Source organism: Wyeomyia smithii, chromosome 2 (genome assembly GCF_029784165.1).
Source record: "Wyeomyia smithii strain HCP4-BCI-WySm-NY-G18 chromosome 2, ASM2978416v1, whole genome shotgun sequence".
Taxonomy (NCBI): Eukaryota; Metazoa; Arthropoda; class Insecta; order Diptera; family Culicidae; genus Wyeomyia; species Wyeomyia smithii.
Genome location: NC_073695.1, coordinates 3,895,576 through 3,923,404, shown reverse-complemented (window position 1 = coordinate 3,923,404; position 27,829 = coordinate 3,895,576). Strand labels below are relative to the sequence as shown.

Sequence of the window (27,829 nt, the reverse complement as noted above, 5' to 3'; positions counted from 1 at the left end):
AATTGTACTCCAAAGTAAAACGGCTTGATTACATGCGCAAATTCTAAGACTCCGCATCAGAATATCATATGTCCAGAAGAATAATTTATTCCGGAGATGTCGATGTTTTAACTCTTTATAAGGCCGTGGGAATCGCTCTAGGAACCGACACAGTTTCAGTAAAACGTAAACAAAATGTAAACATTATTCCCAAATTAACATTGCACACTTCTAGCAGTTTGAGAAAACTTGGAGTATTGTAATATATCCTTGGAAGGCTGTGTTTAAGCAAAATTTATAAACAATATTCTTGGTGCTACAAAAAAATTTTTTTTTTGTTGGTGGCAATATAGTTGTCACTGCCTTATAAAGGGTTAAGAAATCAACCTAATATCCACCTAATCAGTTCGGTTGAGAAACGACGATTACTTAGTTTAACCTACAAAAATATATTTTGTTCAACTTTGTTCGTACGTTGCCTTGGAGTCTATTAAAACAAATAGCCTACTAAATTAGTGTTAAATATTATAAAACATCTGCCGATTTCGTTTTCAAAGTACACCGATTTCACGGATATCCTTATAATCAAATTCGCTTGAAGAAAGTCACAGTGTAAGCCTTGATGTGGAGCGAAAAATAGCCACAATTTAGGAATTGGCTCGATGATAAAAGTCAGCTGATCGAGGTCTGTTTTTTTGTTGAATATAGAAAAAAATATCAGACAAAAATTGAGAAAAAAAAACATTTGCATTCGGAATTGAAAAAAAAATCGTTCAATGATATAAAACATGATATAAACACCCCTCTCCTCCTTCCAATTTATTTATCACTCATACACTTGTGACAGCATATCATATGACGTTAACTTCGTTCTGTAATAATGTCTGCTATGAAGGATTTTTGAAAAAAAAAAAGAAAATCTTCACGTATTCGCAATACAAATCGCTGCACTGATCATCTTTGAAAACAACCCAGTATCTTGCTGTAATATAATTCGCTGCTAAAAGCCACGTATTAGCAACGATTTTTGTTTTCAAAACGTTTTTATGTGCTAGCAGGAGTTTTCAGGATGTCACACATAAAAATATTTCGCTGACTTTCGCTGCATAGCTTTATGCAATGTTTTAGTTATTTTTAGTGCATATTTTGTCTTTAAAAAAACGGTCTTGCAAAAATACAGCGGTATCGATTTTAATCCAACACCCCTTCCTTCCTTGTCCCTGCTTGTCACAACACGATGATACCCCCCTCCCCGCATGAATGCTACGTCATTTAAGTATGCTGATCTCAGGGAATCTTATATTTTGTATCACTTGCATTGTCAAACGAAAAATGGCTCCCGATAGCCTCGAATTAGAATTAAGAAAAAAAATAATCGTGATTATGTGCATAGAATGTCACAACAAAAATATCGACCATGTTAAGGTTATCCTTCAAATATCGGACAACTAGAACGATAGCAGTCGACCACAACGGAGGAAGACCTCATTCTACCGCCTCTAGGGAGGACTCTTTGATCAACAGATGCATAAAAAAGGCCCTGCAAAATCATTTTTCAAAGCACAAAAAGAATTGCTGCCGGACAATCAAAAGACGTGCCATTGAAGCCGGATTTTTCTCTCGACGTCCTGCGAAACAGAAACTCTAATTTTATTGAAAAACCAGAAAAAAAGATGTTTGTTCGCTCAATCCCATTGGCTGGAATCCGTAGACGGGGTACGGTTCTGATCAGGGATGAGTTTAAGTCCAATATTTTTGGAAGCGACGGAATTTGTCGCAACGCCGACCGGTCAGAAAGCGATTAGCTCTACGGTACTGTCAAAAGACTGTAGAACATGGCAGAGATGATTAAGTGGTCCATGAATGTTTCTCTGCTAATAGCCTTGGTCCAATCCATTTTGACGTGGGACTACTTCTTTGTTTTCTATAGTGGTATGCATTATGTATATAATTGGAAATAAAACTGGCAAATGTTGCATCAGATTTCAAACGATAATAACAGCATAACCACATGATGGATAACAATAACCAATATGTTGGTTGATGGATAAAATGTTGAACAATTTTGTGGAACTACAAGGCAGCTGGTAAGGACGGCATTCCGGCCGAACTTTTTAAAGTCGGGAGCGAACAGCTGTATCGTGCTTTACACCGGATCATGCTAAGAGTATGGTCCAATGAAGAATCGCCCTCGGACTGGTTGGAAGGTCTCATATGTCCGATCAGCAAGAAAGGCCACCGCCAGGACTATAGTATTTGTCGGGGCATAACCCTTCTCAACATCGTTCACAAAATTATCTCCAGTATTATGTTCCATAGACTGAGGCCGTTGTCGGAGACCTTTGTTGGCGATTACCAATGTGGTTTTCGTGTGGGTGACGCTCCACTACGGACCAAATGTTCACCCTGCGACAGATCCTCGATAAATTTCAAGAATTCAACTTGCAGACGCACCATCTGTTCATTGACTTTAGAGAAATGAGTTATGGCGAATTATGCTCGAACAGGGCTTCCCAACAAAACTAATTAGGCTGATACGAGCCACTCTTGAAGGCTCTACATCATGCGTCAGGATTGTCGGCACACGTTGGATGCTTGCTGTCGACAAGGATACCCGCGAAATAGGTGTTAGGGGAGGTTGGAGGATAGCAGCCCAAGACCGAGTGACATGGCGACGTATTCTGGATTCGGCATTGGATCGATAATCGGTCTGTCGCCGTAAAAGTAAAGTAAGTATTTTTCGAGGTTTTGTAGAATTCAAAGTAAATGAAGGATTAGTGAAGAGCCTGAGAAGAAGCCATGGTTAAGTTCGTTGATATCGAATGGCCTGGATTCTACTAAGATTCGAACCCACGATTACCCGCTTGTTAAAACGGACTCTGCAACCTCGCGGCTTCAAAACCACCAGAGGTCCATTTCATCGGATCCACGAAATTACTTACTTAAATGGCCAAACGTCCAAAGACATGGCCTGCATAACGTAGTTCCGCCAATTTACTCGGTACATGGCCGCCTGCCCCCGCCCCCATTCCGCAGGCAACCGGTGCTCTACAGATCGTACTCAATCTGCTCCACCCATTTCGCTCTTTGCGCCCCTCAACTTTTTGTTCATACCAGATTTGAAGAGAATAGAATTTTGCGAGGAGCCATCCGGTATTCCTGCTACATGCTCTGCCCAGCGTATTCTTTCGGCTTTAGCCACTTTCTGAATACTGGGTTCGCCGAAGAGGCGCGCAAGTTCATGGTTTATCCTACTGCCTCAAACTCATCCCCATCGATCATTACCGTATTACCTAACCGTGTACTGGCGTGCTTGGACCAGCGTCTCAAATTTTTTACCGACAATATCCACGTCATCCACAAAGCGAATAAATTGACCTGATCTGTTGAAAATCGTGCCCAGTATGTTAAACCCTGCCCGTTTCATAACACGCTTTAGCGCGACGGTATCACCTTGTGGAAGCCCCCTGTGGGACTCGAACAACACTTCACATTATCCATCTTAGCCTCAATTCGTCTTGTCAACTTCCCCGAAAAGTTGTTTTCATGTAGAATTTTCCATAGCTCTTGTCGGTTTATTGTGTCGTATGCGGCTTTTAAATCGACGAAAAGATGATGTGTGGTGGGACTCTAAACTTGCGCCACTTTTGGAGGATCTGCCGCAGTGTTAAAATTAGGTCTTTCGTAGACCGTCCTTCCATGAAGCCGGCCTGGTAACTTCCTACAAATCTGCTGGCTAACAGTGACAGGCGTTAGAAGATGACCTGGGCAAAAAGTTTGTAGGAGGCATTCGGGACTGCGATCGCTCGATAGTAATCGCAGTCTAGTTTGTCACCCCATTCTTGTATTTCTTCCACTCCTCCGGTAGCTGTTCTGTCTCCCAGATCTCGACGATCAGCCGATGCAGCGTGCTGGCCATTTTGTCGGGGCCCATTGTTATAATCTTCTTATTAATTTTCGTCGTTCGTTGCACCGACCACGTCTCCTCGGCTCCTGTAGTGGTCTCCTGCTTGCACGCCATTTGGGTATTCATCGTAGCGCTACTTCCACCTATCGATTACCTCACGAACATTCGTCAACCTTATCCCTAAAACATTTCGGCCCGTGGGACAAAGCCTCTGCGGGTTGCGCTGAGCTTTTGGTAAGATTTTAGTGCTTCGTGTGTTCTTCGCATTTCTCCTCTCCCTGGCGGCGCTTTTTTCCTTGAAGAGTTAAACTTGCTGCCTCCGATTCAGTCTATATCGCTTCACATTCCGACGGGAGGCTCTGCGCAGCATTGTTGCTCACGCTGCGTTTTTCTCGTCCAAGATCTTCCGGCATTCTTCGTCAAACCACTCGTTACGTCGATTCGGATGCACGCGTCCCAGGACTTTCTCCGCAGCACTGCTGCTAGCTGTTTTAACGGCGTTCCAGCGATCCTCTAGAGGGGTTTCTTCAGGCACACCCTTTTCTGGCGGCGCAGCTTCGAGCAATGATACGTACTTGCTGCGACGTGCGAGATTATACCGTGGCAGTGTTAGCGCCTCGATGTGCTCTGACGCCGATAATGCCCAAGAAGTGCTGACCACGTTTCAAAACGTGGTCGACTTGTGTTTCTCTTCATTTGGTGATTTGCAGGTGAATCTATGGTAGATGCTATGCTGGAAGAAGCTGGTATGTTCCTGGAGGTGGCAAAGTCGATTAAGCTGAGGCCGTTTTCATTCGTCAGTTGGTGTGAAACGTCCAATCACCGGACTATACTCCTCCTTCTGGCCAACCTGACGTTGTTATCCCCGATGATGATCTTTACATCATGAATCAATGAAGTTATGGATCGATAGAGAACCGTTGGGAGTTCGTAAAGCAAAGAATCGATAGCGCAGAGGTACAAAATAAAGACCAGTTATTTGAACAAATTCGATAGGCTTGCGAAGCCAACCAACCCCCCCCCCCCCCAAATCGATTGCTGCGTGATGGGCACAGATTCCATGTTCCAATGAACCTCTGAACGCAGAAAATATTTAAGTTCGTCAAGAAGTTGCTGATTTGGCAAGCAATTTGTTCCTGCGAAAAGCGGAGTACACCCTTCATTACCTCCAGCACCATGAATGGACAGGTATATTTGAAAGAATGTCTTTTAAAACGATTTCTCCTTTTCCTGAAGGCTCACTACAGTCAAATGATCATCTGGTCGTATTTGGCATTAATCATGCCACTACACGAAGCACGTGCTGGAGTGGTACAAAGCGAATAACGTCGATTTCGTGCCGAAAGTTCTTAACCCCCCAAATACACCGGAACCGCACCCAATCGAAAAATTCTGGGCTAATATGAAGGATCATCTTCTGAAACATCTTAAAGTACTGAAGACACTCGAGGAAATGAAGAAAGCATGGGTAAATATGCAGACATTTGGCGTTTCCGAAGTCGTCCAAAACCATAAGGTCGGGGTTAAAGCCAAAGTGCGGATATTCAGATATAAAGGCGATAAAAATAAGTCAATGATGGTAACACTAACTTTATTTGTTTCACCCTGAAAATGTGATGACAATTGAATAAATTTAGTTCTACGGGACGATTATTCATTTTTTTTAGTTTTTTTTCCATGAAAATAGTTTTGAAAAAATTCTGTTTAGCCAGGTGATATTAACTGGAATTAACTGGAGATGATTCCGCTTGAAAAAAGTAGAAATAATTCACCTTGTGGAACGAGAAGACATATCATAATCACAAATCACAATTGGCGTAACTTTTTAATGGCTCATTGAGGTTAGTGAAGAGAACAAAAAATCCCGAAAGAATAAAAACAACTTATGTTGGCGTCCAAAATTCGTTCTTTTATATGTGTTTTATCTTGAAGGAAAAACTTTTATAATAATAGGTAGTTTACAAGTCATGCAAAACTCCAGCGAGCATCAATTGAGGCTAAAACATATGAATAATACAAGTATTTCACTACAAAACTTGCTCTATCCTCGAGTAAATTGCTATTGAAATGATTTCTGAAACGATTCTCATGTGAAAAGCTAAAAGTGGACCACAGCCAAGTAAGTACTTTTCAAGACAATAGTGACACTGCTGTATTTTTATGCGGTTGTTCTCGTAATGTTTTTCACCTAGCATTACTCCGCAAGGGTTATTACATGCGGAAAATTCAACAACCCAGTACTCTTCACCTCGTTTGACTACATTAGGCATGCATTACAATCCCAACCCGGGGCGGCTGGGACGTCAAACGCATTTTGTAACACAAGCGACGCCTGTCTGCCTATCCTGATAACGCTCAACCAGATGCTTGTGGGAATAAACAACACACTAACGACCGACGACGGCAGTGGAAAAGGAAGGTTCAAGGCTTTCCGCCATCGATTTGCACGGCAGTTCCTTTGCGGTATACTTACAGACTTATTACACCAATCGAGGCAGTAAGTGAGCAAGTAGGTATGCATATATGTATATCTGTTATGTAGTGCGCTATGCGAGAAGAATACTTATGAGTTTTAAATTATAACGGAACCGCAGATAACTAACAGGTAACCTTTTGAGCGGTCCGCTATATTTGTTTGCAGCTAGAACTGAAGGCGACTACCACGATAATCTATCCGGAACAAACCTACCGCTTCCAATTCCGAGCTGGTTTTTTTCTTTGCAAGCAAAGGTTACCTAGCTTGCCTACCACTATCATAAACATGAAGTGTAAACCACCAGGTCATTATTGTGTCATTTTCCGTCGTAACCTGAGAAGGAATATACACGTATGTAAGCACCTTTAGCTCGAGGCATCCGTCCACCCACGCGCCCAAGATCACAGCATCTTTCTGTCACCTCTACTCTCAACCATCACCGGTAGCGTGGCTCCACCAGAAAGCAGACCGCAAAGTAGTCAAGGTTGGTGAGCGCGGAGACCCTAGAAACAACACTGCAAATAGGCAGAGTATCTCGCTGTGCACCAAAATCTTTGTGGCGCGCACTCGTCACGCAACATGTGCGGCGTTCGTTCTGGATTTTCCTCCGCGAGAAAGCCCGCTGCTAGAGTCTGGGTGAAGAAATTACCATATATAGGGGCGACTTTCCGCCACAATATTACATCGTAGCGCATTGTGTGGGCTGGCCGTAGGTGTATGGGCTAGCATAGCAAAGAGCGGTTGGCTTAGTGTTGCAACCAATAAATCAAAACAGTGTGATGCATTTCTCTAGCTTAACTCGGCTTGCCGGTGGTGCTCGACATGTATTAGGTTAGTACCGGGTGCTACTGCAATAATGTTTTGTACAATGTGGTTTGATTTGGTTATAGTTAGCCAAGCACCGTATTAGTGTCTATAGCGGTGGCTAAAATTTTAAATATCGTTTCAATCTGGAGGACTCAACGAAATTTAAATCATGTCAGTTTGAAGAAGACTTGTTTTTGTTATTTATCATGCTGATGGCCGACAAAATCCGCGAACGAATTTATTTTTGTTCCATGTCCAATTCAACCTTGAGTTGGAACAGTCTTCTTCTACGGTGCGACTTGCTGAGTGAACAAAACTTGACGTTTATTACACTATTTCGTTCCATCTCGTGAATCGAACGGACAACGTCTATTCGATCGAACGATTTACTGCTATTGCTATCCGATGGATTTCGAGTTCAAATGTGGCGGAAAACTAGCGCCAGACGATTATTATCCCAGATAAAAAGTTAAAGATTTTCTGGTTTACCTTATCTTCTGCATCAAATCAAGCACTATGCTTTTATTAAATAATGGCAAAAATGAGTTTCCTCTTTTTTTTTGTACTGAGGATTTAAATTTCGGCTTCGATTAAAATTTCGAACACTTAGATCGTTCTTTAAATTCGGAATATGTGCTTTTGTCTTAAACTTCAAACCCATTCATTGTATAAAGGCATAACAAACGTTAATCTTAAAGCTAAACTTCGTGTGGTGGTGGTCTGTAATTCAGTGCAGGTGTTTCTTCTTCCGCTCCGCAGCAAACACACATTTGATCGAACTGGAACGGATACAATATTGTTGTTTGCGTATCGCCATGGGGTGCATGCATGCAGTCGACCAATACGATGATTTTGAAGGTTTTAGTTAGGGTTCTTCCGGCAAAAAGATCGCATGTGGAATCTATCTCCGCGTATTCTCATCAAGTCTGAGGTCTTAAACCGTCCGGTAATTGAAGATTTCAAAAGACTAGTCGAACGTCACTCACACACCCCTATCATGGCGTATTTTAAAAGCATGTCTTAGAATATATGCCCCTCTTCGTATATTCCAAATAGTGTCAACCTAACAAATACTTCTAGATTCTGCTGTGTTTTTCGATACATCCATTATAGAAGAAACTCATGGAATTTCGGATTATTTACGCGTGCACCAGATCCCCAAAAGCGAATTTCAATAAATATCAAAACATTAACATGTTGTCCATGAAAAAGAGATTGAAGCTTGATCCATTTAATATTTGGTCGCACAAAACCGGGCATATTTTCGTCCAAAACTCATGCTGATAAATCTCATGAGATATCATGCTGATAAAACCTTCAGCTTCCGAGCGAACTTGTCAGCAAATATGAATTAAAACCGTTTAGCAACATCACCCTTGCGCTTGGACATATAGAATTTTCGTCCTGGGAGCTGAAAATCCATTTTTACATATGTCTTTATGTCTACATGTGAGTTGACAGTTCCACTGTGCAGAAGATGATGAGCGGTATAAAATGAAAAGTGCGTGAATTCACCCGAAACTCAGACGAATATTTTTGTGTTTATTTTTCATTTGAAGGTCTGTAAATTTGCTGAAAAATGATATCTCAAGATCTTTTTTACATGTTTTTTTGAAGAAGGTATCTCCCATTTTGTGCGACCGAATATTAAACGGATCAAGCTTTATGATTAACTGTTCGATACATGATACATTACCAAAATAGAGCATAAATCGTTATATTTTACTTCTATTTCAGCAAACACATATCGTCCCCTTAATTATATTAAATTATATTAAATATATTTGCTTCTCGATTTTCTCAAGCGGCTGAAAGTTTAACGTTGAAAATATGGTAAAATTTGACGATAAATTGATCAAAAAGGCGTAATGAGATGAATATAGGAGCGGTTACCCTATCTCAACGTAAAACAAGTGTGTTTTGTGCTAAAACTACTTCGAATTGTAAGATGGCGACTTCCGGTGTCTGGAAAACAGCCGAAAATGACCGAATACCACCCAGTATGAATGTTTCTTTAACCAGATTGACGCTCAGAGGTCAAAAATTGTCTTCTAATGCCATTCTGAAATCCAAGATGGCGACTTCCGGTTTCTGAAAAACAGCGGCAAATGACCAAATAACACCCAATATTTTCCAGGATTGTTATGATGGACTGTAGCCACAAATCGACCTCAGACAACATTTTGAATTGTAAGATGGCAACTTCCGGTGTCTGTAAAACAGCCGAAAATGATCAAATACCACTCAATGTGAGCGTTTCTTCAACCAGATTGACGCACGGAGACCAGAAATTGTTCTCAAATGCCATTATGAAATCCAAGATGGCGACTTCCGGTTTCCGAAAAACAGCAGCAAATGACCAAATACCACCTAATATGGGTATTTCCGGAATTGTTTTGACGCACTGAAGCCACAAATCGACCACAGACAACATTTTGAATTGTAAGATGGCTACTTCCGGTGTCTGGAAAACAGCCGAAAATGATCAAATACCACTCAATATGAGTGTTTCTTCAACCAGATTGACGCTCAGAGGCCAAAAATTCTCTCCTAATGCAATTTTGAAATCCAAGATGGCGACTTCCGGTTTCTGAAAAACAGCGGGAAATGACCAAATATCACCTGATATGGGTATTTTCGGGATTGTTATGATGCACCGAAGCCACAAATCGACCTCAGACAACATTTTGAATTGTAAGATGGCATGTTCCGGTGTCTGGAAAACAGTCGAAAATGACCAAATACCACTCAATATGAGCGTTTCTTTAACCAGATTGACGCACGGAGGCCGGAAACTGTTCCCAAATGCCATTTTGAAATCCAAGATGGCGACTTCCGGTTTCCGAAAAACAGCGGCAAATGACCAAATATCCCTCAATATGCGTATATCCGGAATTGTTATGATGCACTGAAGCAACAAATCAACCTCAGACAACATTTTGAATTTAAAGAAGGCGACTTCCGGTGTCTGGGAAACAGCTGAAAATGACCAAATACCACCCAATATGAGTGTTTCTTCATTCTGATTGACGCTCAGAGGCCAAATTGTCTCCTAATGCCATTTTTAAATCCAAGATGGCGACTTCCGGTTTCTGAAAAACAGCGACAAATGACCAAATACCACCCAATATGGGTATTTCCGGGATTGTTATGATGCACTGAAGCCACAAATCGACCTCAGACAACATTTTGAATTGTAAGATGGCGACTTCCGGTTTCTGGAAAACAGCGGCAAATGACCAAATACCACCCAATATGGGTATTTCCGGAATTGCTATGATGCACTGAAGCCACAAATCGACATCAGACAACATTTTGAATTGTAAGATGGCGACTTCCGGTGTCCGGAAAACAGCCTAAAGTGACCAAATACCACCCAACACAAGTATCTCTGGAACGAGAATAGAGCTGAAAATTGACCTCAGACACCATTATGAATTGTAAGATGGCAACTTCCGGTTTCTAAAAAATAGCCAAAAATGGCCGATTTCCATACAATATGAGTATCTTCGGAACCAGAATGATACACAGATTTCTGGAAAACAGCCGAAACCAGAATGACGCTCAGGGGCCAGAAATTGCCTTAAAATGCCATTTTTAAATCCAAGATGGCGACTTACGGTTCCTGAAAAATAGCCCAAAGTGACCAAATACCACCCAATATGAGTATCACCGGATCCAGAATGATGCAACAACAGTTTGAATTGAAAAATGGCAACTTCTCGGAAACAGCCGGAAATAACCGAATACTACTACATATGGATATGTCCGTAATCGAAATGATTTAGAGAAGCCAAGCATTGACCCCGGACACCATTTTGAATTAGAAGATGACCACTTTCAGTTTCTGGTAAACAACGAAAATAACTGAAATGCACCCAATATATATCTGGAATAGAGGTCATGTACAAAAGCCAAAAGTCGAGGATGTTGCCATTCCGATTAAACCAATCATTTTTAAACGATATAACCCAATCGCAAGGAATCAATGAATTTGAAATGTTTAAAATTATTAAATTTAAACACTAAAATAGGCGGGGCGAAGTTTGCCGGGTCAGCTAGTTAAACAATAAAATATTACCAAAATGAAATATACATTGAAGCATATTTTTTAACACGATGGATACGTACCGTGCAAAAAAAAATCGTATAAAAATTGCAACTGTGTAAAAACACCCTACTATAGTCTGTTACCGTTATTGTTACTTACTGTAACTGTTTTACGCGAGGACGGAAAATCCTACAAAAAACGTGTAAAAATAACCACGTGATTTGAAGAAAGACGTAAAAAACCGCGTTGTTTGGAAAATCGTCGTAAAAAAACGTGTAAAATGAAACCGCGCAAAAAAGACTTTACTGTATACCTCCGTTAAAATTTGATAAAGTATGGATATTTTCTGAGGAATCCAAAAAAATATCAAACGATAAAGTCTGATGGGCCTCAAATCCGCAAAACATTGTAATCCTGGTGAGGCATAAGACTTAATAAAACGAGTCTGTCATAACCGGGATCGGGTACTATGTCAACTAATGTCCATCACACCTTATCGTTTGCATCTATATAGCATCAATCATAGTAACCCATGATTCAGCACAAAAACTTTGACAGCCCTAACAGTCGAACTCTAACCGAAAACTGTGAAGCTACTCCATTCAGAAATGTGCGACATCGTGCGACTTTGTGAATATCGGGTACGCCCGTTCCGGCATTTACAACATCTTGGCACTCTTGGACAACAATCAGACCATCGGGAGAAGGTCCGGCTTTGAACGGCCGGCGACCCTGAGCAACAAGAAGCGCCAAAGAATGCTGAAGAGGACGACGGAGGAAAAAGTGGCTTCATCACTGCATGCGCTTATCTGGGAAGTCGGTACAACCGGCCAAACAGTGAAAAAGTACCTGGCGAACATCTTAGGCGACATCCATAAATTACGTAACGCGAAAAATCCGATTTTTGGACACCCCCCATATTTAACGAAACGTAACGCCAACAACTACCCCGCCATAAAAATAACGTAACGCTGCAGAAGGATTTCCTTGATAAAATGCTCGATTTTGAAGTCTCTTCAGAGATTTTTCGTTACGTAACGCTGAACTCACCTCCCCCCTCCTCTTTATAACAAATCGTAACGCTCAAGGATACCCTCTCTTCCCCCTATGAGCGTTACGTAATTTATAGATGCCGCCTTAGGAAGCGACAGCTCCGTCCACTGGTATCGGAGCTGCAGGAATTGACGCAGCGGCAACGGCTGAATAGGATGGTCAAGTCGATTTCCCGGCGAATCGTGACGTGGTGGTGGTGATGAACAACAAGACCCATCTCACCCTGGATGGCAAAGACTGGCGGGGCACTTGGTATTTTAGGTAGTGAGCTCCGAGGTGTTCAAAGCCGCTCTTCTTTCGCTCCGTACTGGCCGCGAACGGGGAAATTTACAGTACGAGGTGCCTGCCGGAAGTAACGTCGTGAATTTGAAGCCAAAAGCTATACAATCAGTTAAACTGCTCAAAAGTTACAATTTTTGAAAATTGTTGGTTATGAAAAAGTCGACTTTTGGGCCACACTATGGAAAATGTGTCTATAATGGCCAAAAAACGAATCTAAAATGTTTCAATGAAGACCATCGCTATAGTTGAGCATAATCGGAGCAAAATAAACGGATTCGGAGTCTGTTTTTTGCATGGGATTGCTGTACTGTTGTTGTTAAAAAATCATAAATGAAAGAAACAAACGATTTGTAATTGTTGAAATAACGAACGATGAAAAAAATGCTTTAACGCCAACCGCTAAAAAAATCAGAATGCTTTGGTATTAGCTGTCACTTTTTTTCTAATGCTTACGGATTTCCTGCAAGACGTGCAAAATTAAAAAATTAAACGTAGCTACCTAAAAAAACATTCCAAGTTATGACAATCATACATGCTCATTTTTATTCTAAAGCGTTCGAAGTTTGAAATTGTTCGAAGCTTGAATTGAACCGGCATCATGAAGTTTAAGCGCGAGAATCTCATAACATTAGCATCTTATATAAAAAAAACTTTTATTTGAATTCAGGATCGTAAATTTTTCCGAAGAAAATCTTAGGTACTCTATTGGAAGCGATTGTCTTGCAATTGTCAATAACTTGTAGTTCCGGATAATACTCGAAAAAATAAAAGTTCATCCCAATTCGTATTGAGTTTTGGCGGTAATAGATTTTTCGACTGCCGTGAAAGATTTTCATTAAAAAGTATTTCAATTGTTTTTCTTCCTAAATCCAAAAATTTTATTGCCTTATTAAAAATACGATACTCGAAAACAGATCAAGGTCCATCCTGTTATTTTTACCGCCAGAGGGCTATCTTTGCAAGAAAGAACAATTTTCTTAAAAAAAATTGCATCATATTAGAGGTAATTTTTCAAGCCATTTTTTTATTCGATTCACCGCTACCGTGAGCATTTCTGCAGATGATATTCGAGTTAATAGGAAAGATTCATTATTTGCATTTTATTTTCGTTCATAAGCTCTGCTCGTGGGATACAGTTATGCGACTTTAAGGCCCATCCAACCTTTTTGTACCGTAATAGAAAATACTATAAATAAATTAATAATAATATAGTTATTGTTTACTCACCAGGAACGAAGTAACCGCCAGCTGGGACAAGCCGTCCACGTACGGGCCGAGCACATTATGTTCTCGCACCTTGAGCGACTGTTTGCTCGTTTTCGGGTCCAGCAGGTCGTGCACCTTCTCGTTGTAGATCTCCATATAGGACACCTCGACTTTGTAGTTCAATTCGTCGGTCTGCTTGGCGGCAATCGAGGCAAACAGTTCGTCGCACAGCCTTGGAATGATGCCCTTGTTCTCCTGATTGCCCATCATCGTGTATGACTTGCCGGACCCGGTCTGGCCGTAGGCAAAAATGCACGCATTATAGCCCTGGAATGCATTGTCCAGAATGTCCCGGCCGACTTGGTCGAAAACCAACCGCTGCGAGGCAAAGTGCGGGGCTTCTGTGTCGGTCGAGTAGAAACAGTGGTCGAAAGCGAACATTTTTGGCGGTTTTCTGCAAAACACACAAACACAAGAGAAATAGGAAAGTGTTATCAAACCGTATGAGATATTAATGATCAAACGACGCTTGCGAGCAGTCAGGCGAAGCGGCGTCGAAAAGCGTAGAAAACGCCTGCCCCAAAAGTTAGGTAACTGTCTGTAATGTTTCAACGCTTCGTATTGGTACCTACTTAGTTGAATTGACAAAACTTTATGGCCGCAAGGTAGTACACAGACCGTACATCAAAGACTTCATCATTAAAAAAGTTCTCTCAAATCATGCTTAGAAATCACAGAATGTTGTGTGTATTAAATGCCGTTTCACAGTATGTTGATAAAGAGAGTACTTCTGCAAACAAAAAAGTTGATTGCTATGAAATTCGTTGAAACAAAGACAAAACTGCTTTCGTTCAGTAGAAAAAAAAGATCAAATAACCGATTTAAGAACTGCGTGTTCTGCAAAAAAAAACATCACATTTCCAAATCCACAAAAGGTTTAATACCGGTATTTTTTGCAATACATCAGTTTGTTTTACCCAGAAACAAATAGCCATATCGAGCGAGTTCTGAAAAAAATGGCTAACAAATATTTCGAGGCCACGATGCCCATTATGGCTGCAATGCACAGCTGGCCGGCGGTCGATTCTATTCGACACTTACCGGACCTTCGTATAAGCTTGTTAACGCCGAGTTGCACTGTAAGCTCCACGCACCATTGATACTAAAATATTGCAGCTTGCAGAAATATAACCGTAAGCGATTAATCGAATGTTGCAGCAGATTTGTTATGGTGTTAGTGATGATGTCGTAGGACGTATATTAGAACATATGTTAAAAGAAACAAGCAGCAGAAATAGTTCGTGACAGTTTCTATCATCTAAAAATTAAACAGCCTCGAATTTCAATTAGCGCCAGTAATCCTGACAAGCTGCTGTCAAGAATAACTTAGTCCAAAAAATAGGTGCCAGCCTGGCTAGGTATAGCAGTGATAGTCTTTATAGCTATCGCTACCGAGCCATATCGGATCAGACGCTGTCAAAATGTGGAACAACGATAGAAAATTTAATACGTGCTTTATGGAGGACGTGATGCACTTGGCTGTGCTGCAAATTGTTTCGGTCGTTCGTTCTCACGTTTCCTGGTGAATGCTGTTGAATGACCGGAGGGTGCACTGCACAGCCGAAGTGAGAAAATGAATGAAAAACTCGGGCACGTCAACCGAGTCTATCCTTGCCACGGCTGGCGAGCCGTTCGTACATGGCACACACACAATGGTCCCTGAATGAAGCAGGACGCAGATTCGGAGAAGAGCGGAAAAGATCCGTTCGTTCGTTTTTCACACCTCTTACGGAGTGCTATGAAAGTTTTGCAGCCTTGACCAGAATAACAATTGTTTAACAGAATTGGCGAATCAATCACATGCTCGATAGAGGATCGTAACCGAAAAATCTGGATCGCCATCAACTGGAAATAGGATTTTCAAAGTTATTTTCAGAACAAAAATTACAAAAACGAAACCGAACTTTACGGTTGAATATATAGTTATATTGATTAAGATGATTCGTCATAAATTGTCATCAGACATTACATTATACAAAAAAAAAACTTCATGTGACAACGTCTTGATAAAAACATGAACAATAAAATATCAGTTGGAGACTTTTTATTGAAAAAAAGGAAAACAATTACAACTTATTCAGTGCATAGCAGCTCAGAAACCTTTTCATAGCAAAATAGTCTGAGAACCAGATCACGGTGTCTCTGGTTGAAGAACTTATCCAAAAAAAATTAGTATCGCTCTAATACTCGTCATACGAAAGCTTGAGCTGTCTCCTTTAATATCCTACCAAAATTGAAATGTTCTATCGGGGGGTCTAGAACAATTTGTTTTCGAACATATATTTGTAATTGAAAAACTAGTGAAATGGAAATAAATAATATGTTTCAGATATACAAAAAGTTATCAGGGTTGTCTGATCGTACTGAAATATTCAGGGTTGTTTTTATTTATATAACAAAACAAAGCTTTACATAATATCAGATTTTTTGAAAAGGGTTAAGTGGGGTAAAAAAGACCCTTGAAAATTTAGAGTCGAAAATCAGCTGAAAACATTTGATTTGATTTGATTGATTTGATTGATTTCTTCAAAAATCGACATTCTATCCTATAAAAAAAATAAAATGCGGGTTGCTAAGAGTTGCTGTCGTGGTTTTATTATAGGATATTTGCATTTTTCTTCAAAAAATGGTGATTATTACAGCTCTTTTTTGCTTGTCAACAAAACTGGACCCTGTATCTAAGCTATACGTTTTATAGAGCTACTCAAGAGCTTTCATTTGATGTTATTGAAAAATGCGCCATTTTAGTAACGACCGAGGGAATTTTATTATTCATACATGTTTTAAATCATTATTTAAACCCATTGTGTCAGGAGCGCAACTCCGTTTTGTATCGATGTCCCCCAATCGAGCTAAAATTTCCAGGGTTTGTTCATCCATGAAATAATTTGTACATATAAGTTTTTTCGAAAAGGAGTTAGCGGAGTGAAATGCAGAGGGGGATTCAGGTGTTGGAGGCCCGGGACAGAAATTTTCGTGGGGCCTCTTTTCTCAAAAAAAAATAGTCGAAATGATTTAACGCTTCGCTGGAAGCTGACAAGCAAAACAAAAAAAAAAGGTCTCCAACCTGTATTCACGTCTGGTCTAGAACCAGGGGGGGCCCTCGTGTCGAAAGGCCCAGGGCATTTGCTCCCCTCCCCCCACCCACTTAAATCCGGGCCTGGTGAAATGGCATTTTAAACTCTAATGTCCAGGTGCTGCTAAAATCAAAATGTTACTGTAACTTTGAGTAGAATGCATCGATTTTTCTGCAATTCGGTATGCTTATTGTACCATTAAGAATGTTTGAAGTATTGGCTACTAGAGATGATCGGGTTTGGCTTTTTTCAAACCCGCACCTGACCCGTACTCGTATATTATTTTTCGGTTGAAACCCGAGCCCGAAAATTTTATTTTTGGGTAACCCGAACCCGACTCGAACCCGAAGCTGTGAAACCCGAGCCCGACCCGAACCCGAGATTTTGTTTTGGAGGTCAATTTTTTTAACCAATTTGAGACTGGGATGCTATAGAACTATATCCAAAAATCACCATTTTTTGAAGAAAAATGTAAATATCTAATTATGTGACCTCGACAGCAACTTTCAATAACCGACATTGTATATTTTTATAGGATAGAATTACCATATCAATTTTCAGAGAAATCGATTAAGCATACAAAAAGTTACAGCTTTTTTTTGTCTTTTTAGCAGTTTTTGGACTCAAGATTTTCGAGTCTTTTTTACCCCACTTTACCCTTTTCAAAAAATCTAAGATTATGTCAAATATTGTTTTATTATATGAAAAAACAAAACTTGAAGGTTTCAACCAGACTTCCTGTGTGCGTGTTTTTTTCTCAAGCGACGAGAGAAATCTTTCTCTCGCTCGTAGAATTTCCATGTACGTGCGACGAGACGAGACAACGTCACATGCGATTTGCAGTTTGCTCTTTCGGTTCGGATTGCGATGCGCAAGCGATGTTTCGTCGCACTACGAATTGAGCGAGACGCCTGTACAGTACATACATGATACAGCTCGTGCGCCAGAGCTCGTGAGACTTTCTCGTGTACCAGGCTCAAAGTGATACCCAAAAGTAATCATGGGAACGGGAAAGAGTTACAAAATCGGATTTCTCAGTTCTTTTTTTCTCAAAATAAGTTATTTAGATAGACATTTTAGCCCAAAAAGTGCGATGCCCGCCTCCACCCAAAACCATGAGAGCATGAATGGTTTGCAAAATGTTTAATTTGATTTTTTTATAAAACTTTACCTTCAATAAAAATATTTACATTTCATTCCACCATCCTGAAATTTAAACCAAAAATTTTGTTATAATTTCGGATTTCTTCGAAAAGAAAATGAGAAAAAAATTAACTCTTATTTTTTGTTTGTCAAATCAGATAAGGTGTTTGTTTATAATTTATTTTGACCAAAAAAGGTTTTTTTGCGGTGTATTTTTTTTTTTGTAAGCATTATTAGTTCCCTGCAATTCATTCTCAGACAGTTTATTTTGTACTACTGAAGGATTCTGAGCTACAATGCTTTGAATCAAACATATACCAAAATGCTTATGTTCTTTTAAAAAATTTCTCTTGAGTCTGAAAAAATTGCCCGCCCGCGAAAAATATTCAGTTTGTTAAGACAGGTACGTATGCTGAGATTCAGCCAAATAAAAAAAGGTAGATATTCGATGATGATAGGACATTTGGCATGATAATACTCAGGACTCAAATTGACGCAGACTATCTTCCTAGGATTAACACTCCGCATTTGACGAATCGAACGTTGAAATGGTTGAAATTCATTCATAAATTCCATGTTGCACATTATAAAACATATTTTTACTAGATAATATAACACCGTAGCATTGAATTGCATTTTCGTCTCCGGTATCGAAAGCATCATGTATCAGCGACATGATTCGAGCAACGCGTCTCCCACAGTTACTCAAAGATTTGTGTCTTCGATACAGTATGAGCCCTCAGACCCTTCTGGAAGTGCATTAGTTGGAAAATTTCATAAAACAATGTTACTAAGATTATTACAAAAGTTCACATCGTTGCACAAGGTAATATTCCCCTAACAGCAAAAAAAGATCAGATTGCTATAAATACGAGTATATATAGTCGCACTAGAGTTAAGTGGCTTTAGAATCATATATCTGATTTGCAATTTCTATACCTTATTTGAAAATTCTCTCCAACACCTTTACCCCCAACATGTATTGAAAAATATAAAATTGATTATATTAGTTTAGTGGTTCTGTTATTTTTAACTTCCGAAAGGCTCGTACTCGAATTAAAAATCACATCTAATCTTATAAGTACAAAACTGAATATGATTTTCTTTGGAATGGTTTCTATTATATAATAGTCAATGACATCTTAAACGACGACAGAAACTCGCAGCATCTCCACGTTAACCAACATAACACTCTGCATCTAATATATTTGTTTCAGTTAAAAATGCCATGCATTTTTATACCGTTCGCAAAGAAAATAAAAATATATAAATATGGTAACAAAACGTTCTTCATTATTGTTAACATAAGTCGAATTAATCAAACGGTGCTCTGACGCAAGCTCCTATAACACCGTAAATAATAAATCACATAAAATCTCCTGCCTTCATCCCTCTGGGCAAAATCAATTTCTTCCTTGTGCCATCAGCGCAAAGCAATATGTGAAACTAGCTCGCGAGACGAGCTCACGAGAATTTGCGCGCAAGCTGTCTCGTGTGCGCAACGCAAATGCACCGCGCTCGTTACGTTGAGAGACGAGATATCTTCGTGTACGTCGCAAAAGAAATTCCATGCGACGAGACATGGCTCGTACGTATTGCAAGTTCTCTCGCTCGCATGTGGCGCACAGCACAAAACGACTAAATGAGAAACGAGACTTGTAGCGCAAAGCGCATTGTCTCTTTTTTGTACGAGCGAGATTTCAGGAAGTCTGGTTTCAACACTATCTGATCGGGCCCCCAGCACCTAAATCCCTTTATAAGATACATAGTTTCCATTCCACCAGCTTTTCAATTACGAAAAAATGTTTGAAAAAAATTGTTCTGGACCCGCCGATAGAACATTTCAATTTTAGTAGCATATTAAAGGGGACACCTTGAGCTTTCGAATGATGAGTATAAGAGTGATATTAATTTTTTTTAGGTTAAGTTTCTTCTACCAGAGACACCGTGAGATATATGTATTTCGGTGAAAAAATTCTTTGTTCAAGATTTCTAAACAAAGTTTTTCGTCTGAAATAAGTTTCGATGTAAAGTGAACTTGTGACTTTCACATATTGCTTCAAATTTGATTCCAATCAGCGAGGCTGTTTGACAAACGGTGTGCACCTTCCTCATAGATCTCATTATAGATATCATAAACAACAGATAATTGACAATTTAGGAAACAAATGGAAGTGTAATGATAATGTCAGACCCAGTTAAATACGACCATTAAATTGAAATTTTAGTAGATTGAGAAAAATAAAATAGCGCGAAAGCAATATTCTGCAAATATAGCGTATAATCATGATTGATGACTCAAAAATTAAACGATCTGTTTTTCAATCAGAAGGCACTCTAAAGCAAGCAACCCGAATCGACGAAACGCTGGTAATTGAGTTACATATCCTAGCACGCATCGGTCTCTTATCCTTCTATAATCCGGTATAAAATATCGATTGGCGCTCTTTTAAGCTGACTGTAATTCCACTTGTTCTAAAGACTGGAACGCGCAAAAATTGGTCGACTTCAAATTGGTGTATTTCGGTTAAAAATGCATTTAAAAAACCTTGAAATTTTGCATGTGGAAGTTGAGTGTATATACAACGGTAGCCAAAATGAGTTTTCACCGGTTGCTCTCCAGTTTTTAAAATGGCATCCAAACAAGAGGAACAGCGTGTCAAAATTTTGCTCGCACAGCAAGAGAATCCAACGTTCTCGCACGCCAAGTTGGCAGAATTGCTGGATGTGGCCAAATCGACCGTAACATATGTTTTAAAAGTGTTCGAGGAGCGTCTGTCGACCCCAGGAAGCCTCGAAGCGGCGGCAATCGTAATTCGGATGTGGCAGCGACGATAAAGAAGATGGCAGCGAAATATAAGCGGAATCCTAACCTCTCCATCAGATACGTCACTGGCAAGCTCATTGTCTCCCATAATAATGTGCAGCGGGCCAAGAAACGAGCCGGGTTGTCTACGTTCAAGACATGAAAGGTGACGAACCCAGATTTTGAACAAAACACCTAGGCAAAGCGGTGGTCCGGAAAACTGTAATCTGCTTACAAAGTTCGACTGTGGGTGACGAAACTTATGTGAAGGTTAATTTCAAGCAGCTTCCGGGACAGGAATTTTATACCGTACCAGATAAAGGGAAGGTGGCCTAAATTTTCAAAACCATCAAACTATCGAAGTTCCCGAAAAAATACCTCGTCTGACAGGCCATATACACGTGTGGTCTAAAAAGAGGCATTTCCATCACTACGAAACCATCAAACAAGAGATCTATGTTCAGGAGTGCCTGGAAAACCGGCTGCTACCATCCCTAGAGCAATATAACAGACCTGTGCTGTTCTGGTCGGACATGGCAACCTACTACTATGGGAAAAAGGCGATCGAGTGGTATGCTACGAACAACGTGATTGTAGTACCCAAAAACCACAATCCTCCTAATAGCCCAGAACTCCGCCTTATCGAACAGTATTGAGACTTGGTCAAACGGAATATCAAAAACACTAATAAATCCATCGAAAAAGAGCAGCAGAATAAATCTAGCTTGCGTTCGGCGACGAATATGGTCGATACGACCACTGTACAAAATTCAATGAAAGGGATTAAGCGGAAGGCACGGCAGTTTGGATTTGGCAAACCAAAATAATAAACGAACATTTTTTCCTTTAAATATATGAGTTGAGCTACCAAAAGAAAAATGAAAAGATTTTTGTATTATGAATTTTGACTGAAAGAAACCATTTTTTTGTTGACCAATTTTTGCGCGTTCCAGTCTTTACTCTGCTATTTCAGTGACTGCAAACCTGAAGCATACTTTTGCTATCCGTATCCAAAATTCAATAACGTTTCAAAATCTACAATCCGAAACTTTCTGAAATTTGATTTGAAGAACAATTTAATAAAGATTCTTGTTATTCTTAGTAATACATCATATGGATATTCTCAGACTGTTATATTCGGAAAATCTTCTTGCCAGCAATCTGACCGCGAACCAAATCGCAGCGAAAGCCTCCTACATATTTGTATACGAGGACAGACTCGACTCGGTTCGAAAGCGTGACTTTTCCATTCCAGTGAAATTCAAACCAGGCTGACGGCTGACCTGCTGGCTGCTATCAGCTTTTGGAGGCAGCAGCAAGTGAAAAAACAAACACTCTTAAATACTTTTATAGTTTTTCGAGGGTTGTCCAATACAATGCATTACGATTGTTCTCGAGGCACGGCAAACAACATTGTACAATTTTGGCCCAGATAGGGGAGATATGTGGCAACCAGCCTATGAGGCAACGTTATGTTTATGATGGGGTGACGGAAGGAGAGCTAGCAGGAAAAAAAAACACAAATCGATATGGAGCTCCGAAGCAATAACTACAATCCCGGAGCTGTACCAGCACTAAGCCAGAACCACGACAAAACCAACGTCACGTAGTTTGGTGGAGAGTCTAGCGAACACACAAGAGAATACTCGGCGTGACTCGGCCAGACTGAACGGCATCGGAAATGGTACCTTATTTCCGTTTTTGTCACTGGCGCTATTTTACTGCCAGCGGCTTTTCGGCTCGATTCGACTTGGCTCTTGGAACCGTCTATTTCTATTACCTAATAATTGCGGAGGCTTCCTACAAGTAACCCTATTTAATGAAACAATTTCCCCCTGTGGCCGCACCGCGTTATTTCTAGCTGAAGCTGAAGGATAATCAAATCATGCAGCAGCGTCAGCCGCGGCCAGGAAACACCGTCAATAAGTTTGTGGTTGAAAGAAGAGGATTTAAAACAGCCGAGGATTACTTTTGCATATTTTATGTTTTCAGGGAGACCACTCTTTTCGAAAGAGTTTTAGTAACCCTGCCTGGTTGGGCACTTTATCTGTTCAACATCAGCTTGAAGCATCAGTATGCAATCCAATTTGATTTGAATAGCTGTTGATTATTTGTCGTGAATCGAATTACAATTTTCTCTGTACTAAACTGCTTTGATAAAAAGCATTTAAAGAACTAAAAGTCATTTTTCGGAGACGCCATCCCGTAATTGTTTTTCGAATGGATAGCTTATTTTAAGAAAAAAAAAACGCAGACAACCCGTTTCAATAATCAACTTTCTCAGCAAGTGCTAGATTAGATTGAAAGCTCTTAATTTGATTTGACAGGTTTTTTGTGTTGATTATCTTTACCCAACACATTTTATCTTCGCCGAACAAAATGCACCAACAAAATGATGTTAGCCAAAGACAATGTTCAAAAGAACTGTTAACAAAAATATAACGGAAATGTTGATAAGAAAATTTTTTGATCATGGCCTACTACCATAAAAATAAAAAATCTGACTTCTGATACAGCGAAGATACATGAATAGTTTCTTTGGCAAATTTGTAGAACTTTTCAAAATTGAAACTTTGCAGAAAATATTAAATTTCTATGACGTCTTTTTATTGAAATACAAAGCATTTTCGCTGTCAACCCCCTCAAATTTAGTTTTTTTGGCATAACTTTTTTAATATTGTTTTTTTCAAGAACATAATGTTTTAGACAAATATGACCAACATAAAAACACAGGTTTCTTTCGAAGACAGCATATTGCTACAATCGTTCTATACTAAGTTAGAGCGTTTTTTCTCGAATTATTTCCCAGATTCAAATGCATATAGGGGAGAAGGAGGCAAACCGGTGCACATCATCAAATACTTTTTTTAAAGCTTAGACCTTGTACTATAAGCTAGTTAAACTTTGATACTTGACAATTCATAAATGAATGAGTAGAGTGATGTTTTAGGTATGTATGTTTCTGGGGTTTTCTATACAAAAATGCACCAACTACCAGATTAATGAACGAGAAGGACACTTACTATGTCCGCCTCAGTGTAAAGTAAACAATCTTCGTTGAATTTGACGTATCATGCAATAGCGATTTTGCTTGCCAATTTGTCCCGAGGCTGATATCCAATCGGAGTGTTGTCAATCGTTACCATTTCTCGGCTCTTGGGGTCTAATTTAATCCGAAAATTCGTATGCTGTCTTGTAGTAGTTGAATTGCGTATTTGAAAAAAAATTCGCGGCCTTGGCCTACGGGGAGACTTTTATCTGCCACTGAGCTACAGCTACAGCTATGCTGCTTTGTCATAGCACATGAGTCGCAGAATCCAATCGAAACCAGCTTCTTTACAAAACCAAGGGTCTTCTCGCAAAATTTGTTCAGTGCTTGTTGACTTGCATGACCCATACGACGATACTACAACTTACTTATCGCCTTCTTAAGCTCCGCTCAGTACTGGCCATCGCGAGCAGTGAATAGTACATCAATACCATCTCGTGTTGTGAGAGCTTCTTGACCGAGAGAACGTGTTCCCAAAGAGACTCCTTCGTTAGACATACCTTGAATTACTCAATCATACTTTTCGACCAGAGTCAAGGATTTATTGGTCACATCGATAATGAAAGCATCTTTCATTTTCCGCTTAGATCGTAGATGATTTGCATACTTCACGAGATGATCACTGCATCCTGTGTCTAGACAGAATTGGATCTTCCAGGTTTCAGATTTTTCCTGGTCACAATTTACCATGAACGCTACTGGCTTCTTATCGAGTACCATTATAGCATTTCCTTTTGGTTTCTTAGAATGACAGTTTTTCTGCATGTGTTCGACCTTGTCAAAACGATGGCATTGGCCGAAATTTTCGATTGAGTGAACACTGGGGCTGATGTTATACCGAAAGCGAAGCGGTGCGATACGAGTTTTTCCTCGCGTAAGTAATAATATCAACAGAGGGAAGATATACGAAAACGCTTCACTTCGTCCTCAGTATAACACCAACCTCAGGCAGTTTCGTTAAGTTGCATATTGCGGGTATAAATGGGGTCGAGTTCAGGTTGTTCAGTAACGTTTGTGTTTGTTTTTGGGGTAATGTAGTAATGCTTTATCAGGCCCTAACACCATCGGGATGGTGTTTTTAAAGAAATAGAATCAACACTTTCTTCAAACATTCGTTCTGGTACACACATAGTAAAACCACATGATTTAGACAAAAAAACGATGACCTCTCTTGTGCATTACTTCGGCCGGTGTCCCACTACCTTCATGGCAAAGTTTTTTTTTTTTGGGGGTTTGCAGAATATTATAAACAGTCGAAATCGAAACATTTTCGCTTTTAAACCGGTTTAGAGTAAACGGTTCACTGAGATTTTTGTGCAATTCATACAATGCACTTGCGCAATGCATCTTGTTGACATGCCATTTTGGACAGAACTCTGTATTGAGCTGGGGCAAAGTGATCGATTTCCCAGAACTAAGCATCCCACTAAACCATCGTAATGAAAACTATACATCCCTACGCAATCAACATACAAGTTAAAGCAAAGCAATATATAGACTGTCCCGAAAATTATAAATACATCTTCTTTCTTGAATAAAACAAAAAATACAGAATTTTTCGGGTCATTTTATTCTGAAATATAGATAATAAGTGTTATCTTCCCAGTTTCAATTCAAGTTGGGATTATTTTTCGTAGGATACGCGAGTTCTCTAACTTTTCTCTTAACACTACTCATAAGCTTTTGCACAGTGTGTTCTCCGACCATTTTTACCATTTTAAGCCAATCTTTTTCAAATTTTTCAAAATTGTCCGCTGGTTTGACATATTTCCTCAGCTTTGCCTTGGTCAAAGCCCAAAAAGTTTCAATAGGGCGAATTTCAGGGCAGTTTGGAGGATTTATCTCCTTTGGGACACATGTGACATTATTTGTTTTATACCACTCTAGTGCATCCTTAGAGTAATGGCAGGAAGCAAGATTGGGCCTAAAGATTGGAGGATTGTTATGCTGCTTAACCATGGGTAACAACCTTTTCTGCAAACACTCTTTCACGTAAATTTTATCATTCATTGTGTCATTCGTAATGGATGGACGAGATATTTTCCTACATTCACAAATGGCCTGCCAAACTATTACCTTCTTGCCGAATTTTTCGGTGTAAATGGCTTTCACTGGTCCAGGGACATCCTTTCCCTTCGGTGATGTATAAAATTGCGGTCCTGGCAGAGTCTTATAGTCCAGTTTTATGTAGGTTTCGTCATCCATGATAACACACCCCATTTTTTTGGTCAGAAGTTTGTCATAAAGCTTCCGGGCTCTCGGTTTCACAGATTCAGCTTGTGTTGGATTTCGTTTTGGCTGCTTCTGCTTCCGACGGGTCTGCAGACCCATTCTTCCCTTAGCACGCATAACGTTACTCGCCGAGGTTCCAAGCTTTCTCGCCACATCTCGTACTGATACTGAAGGATGCCGCTTGTAGTATTCCTTAACCTTTTTGTCCATTAAGGGATCAACAGGCCCGGGTTTTCTACCACGTCTTGGGGCATCAGTAAATGTGCACTTTTCACAATACTTCCGCAATGCGGTTTGAACTGCTCCGACACTTATACCTTCTTCTCTGGCTAATTTTCTTATAGAAAGACCACTCACGGTGCCCCATTTGCGCACAATTCGCTTTCTTTGCTCAGGAGAAAGGCCACGCATTTTCAAAATTTCGCACTATATGTTAGAAAAAAATGACAGCATCTGTTTCTTTTGGATGTAAGCAACAGGACGCAGCCAACGTTTGGTTGAATACTGCACGTTATTTGAAATGACGGTTGATCGTAAGTGTATTTATAATTATCGGAACGGTCTATATGGCGGCATGCTTGGTTTCGCTCGTTTGCTCTTTGAATGCTCATCAGGCTATATTTTGTTAAGGAGGCAGAATTCGAACAAGTCATATATAAAGCACTTGTAGAGATACTCTATCTCTATAATTTGTCCAAACATGGTATTGCTGAAATTGCTATAGGTACAGCGTGAAAGTCAGGCCAAGCTTAAAAACCAGTAGAGCTGCTCTTTTGGTACCTACGAAAATAAAACAACTCTGGCTATGGAACTATAGTAATTTTAATATAACAATGTTCAAAAAAAGACTGTCTCTACAAGTGCTTCATATATGACTTGTTCGAATTCTGCCTCCTTGACAAAATATAGCCTAATTCAAAGAGCAAAAGAGCGAAACTAAGCATGTATGGCGGTATTCTTTGATGATTTAGTTCCAGCATTGTTCATGTCTGCAGTGTGGTCAATGTATAGTGAATGTTTCATGAAAGAATCGTAAACGATTGCACTCGCGCGTTCGCAACGGTTCCTTCAAATGGTGTTTGCAAATAGATAGGATTTGTCTCCTCCACATGATGCTTTCGCCTCGATATTATCGTAATGGAATCATTCAGTCTCCATGTATGGTTTTCGGGACAATCAGAAGTTAAAAACAATCAACAGCGTTTCTTTGAAAAAATTTGCACGTGAGTGAGCTTGATTGGAAGATACATGTTGTATCAAAGAGCACAAATATGGCGAGTGGGTGAAAATGTCCATGCTTGCTCAGAACCAAGCTTTTTTGGTTCCATTGGGGCTTCAAACAATCCTTAAATTACTGGAAGTCGATTGGTTTTGTCTCCGCTTGGCACATTGTAAGATTATATGAAAATGTGTATGGGAAAACCTACTTTTTGCATTTTCCTTTTTAGTGAGCTTCGTAAAGCTTTTTTAATGCTCAGAAACTTTACCGCAGACACTGAAGGGCTAGGATTATTGGGGTTGAAATAAACCAAAATTGAAATCGTTTGAGCTCAAATGATGATGAAGTTTGGGAAGAACCGACTCTGCAAGAAGATTGTTCACCGAACTCACAAAAATTTTAGAACAAAGAGTACGCGGAAAATCTCGTCCAAAGTATGTCTCGAAGATGCCAAGCCATTATTGACGCTAAAGGTAATTTGA

The 27,829-nt window shown here is 39.9% G+C and overlaps 1 protein-coding gene across 4 annotated transcripts in view; it reads right to left on the bottom strand.

The window, feature by feature from the left end:
- LOC129720854 (kinesin-like protein KIF13A) overlaps nucleotides 1–27,829 on the bottom strand; it is a 56,975-nt gene that overhangs the window by 12,601 nt on the left and 16,545 nt on the right. For all 4 annotated transcript variants that reach the window (XM_055672694.1, XM_055672690.1, XM_055672693.1 and 1 more), the window contains exon 4: nucleotides 13,783–14,215. In XM_055672694.1, the coding sequence (XP_055528669.1) occupies nucleotides 13,783–14,215 (433 nt within the window). The remainder of the gene's footprint in view (nucleotides 1–13,782; nucleotides 14,216–27,829) is intronic.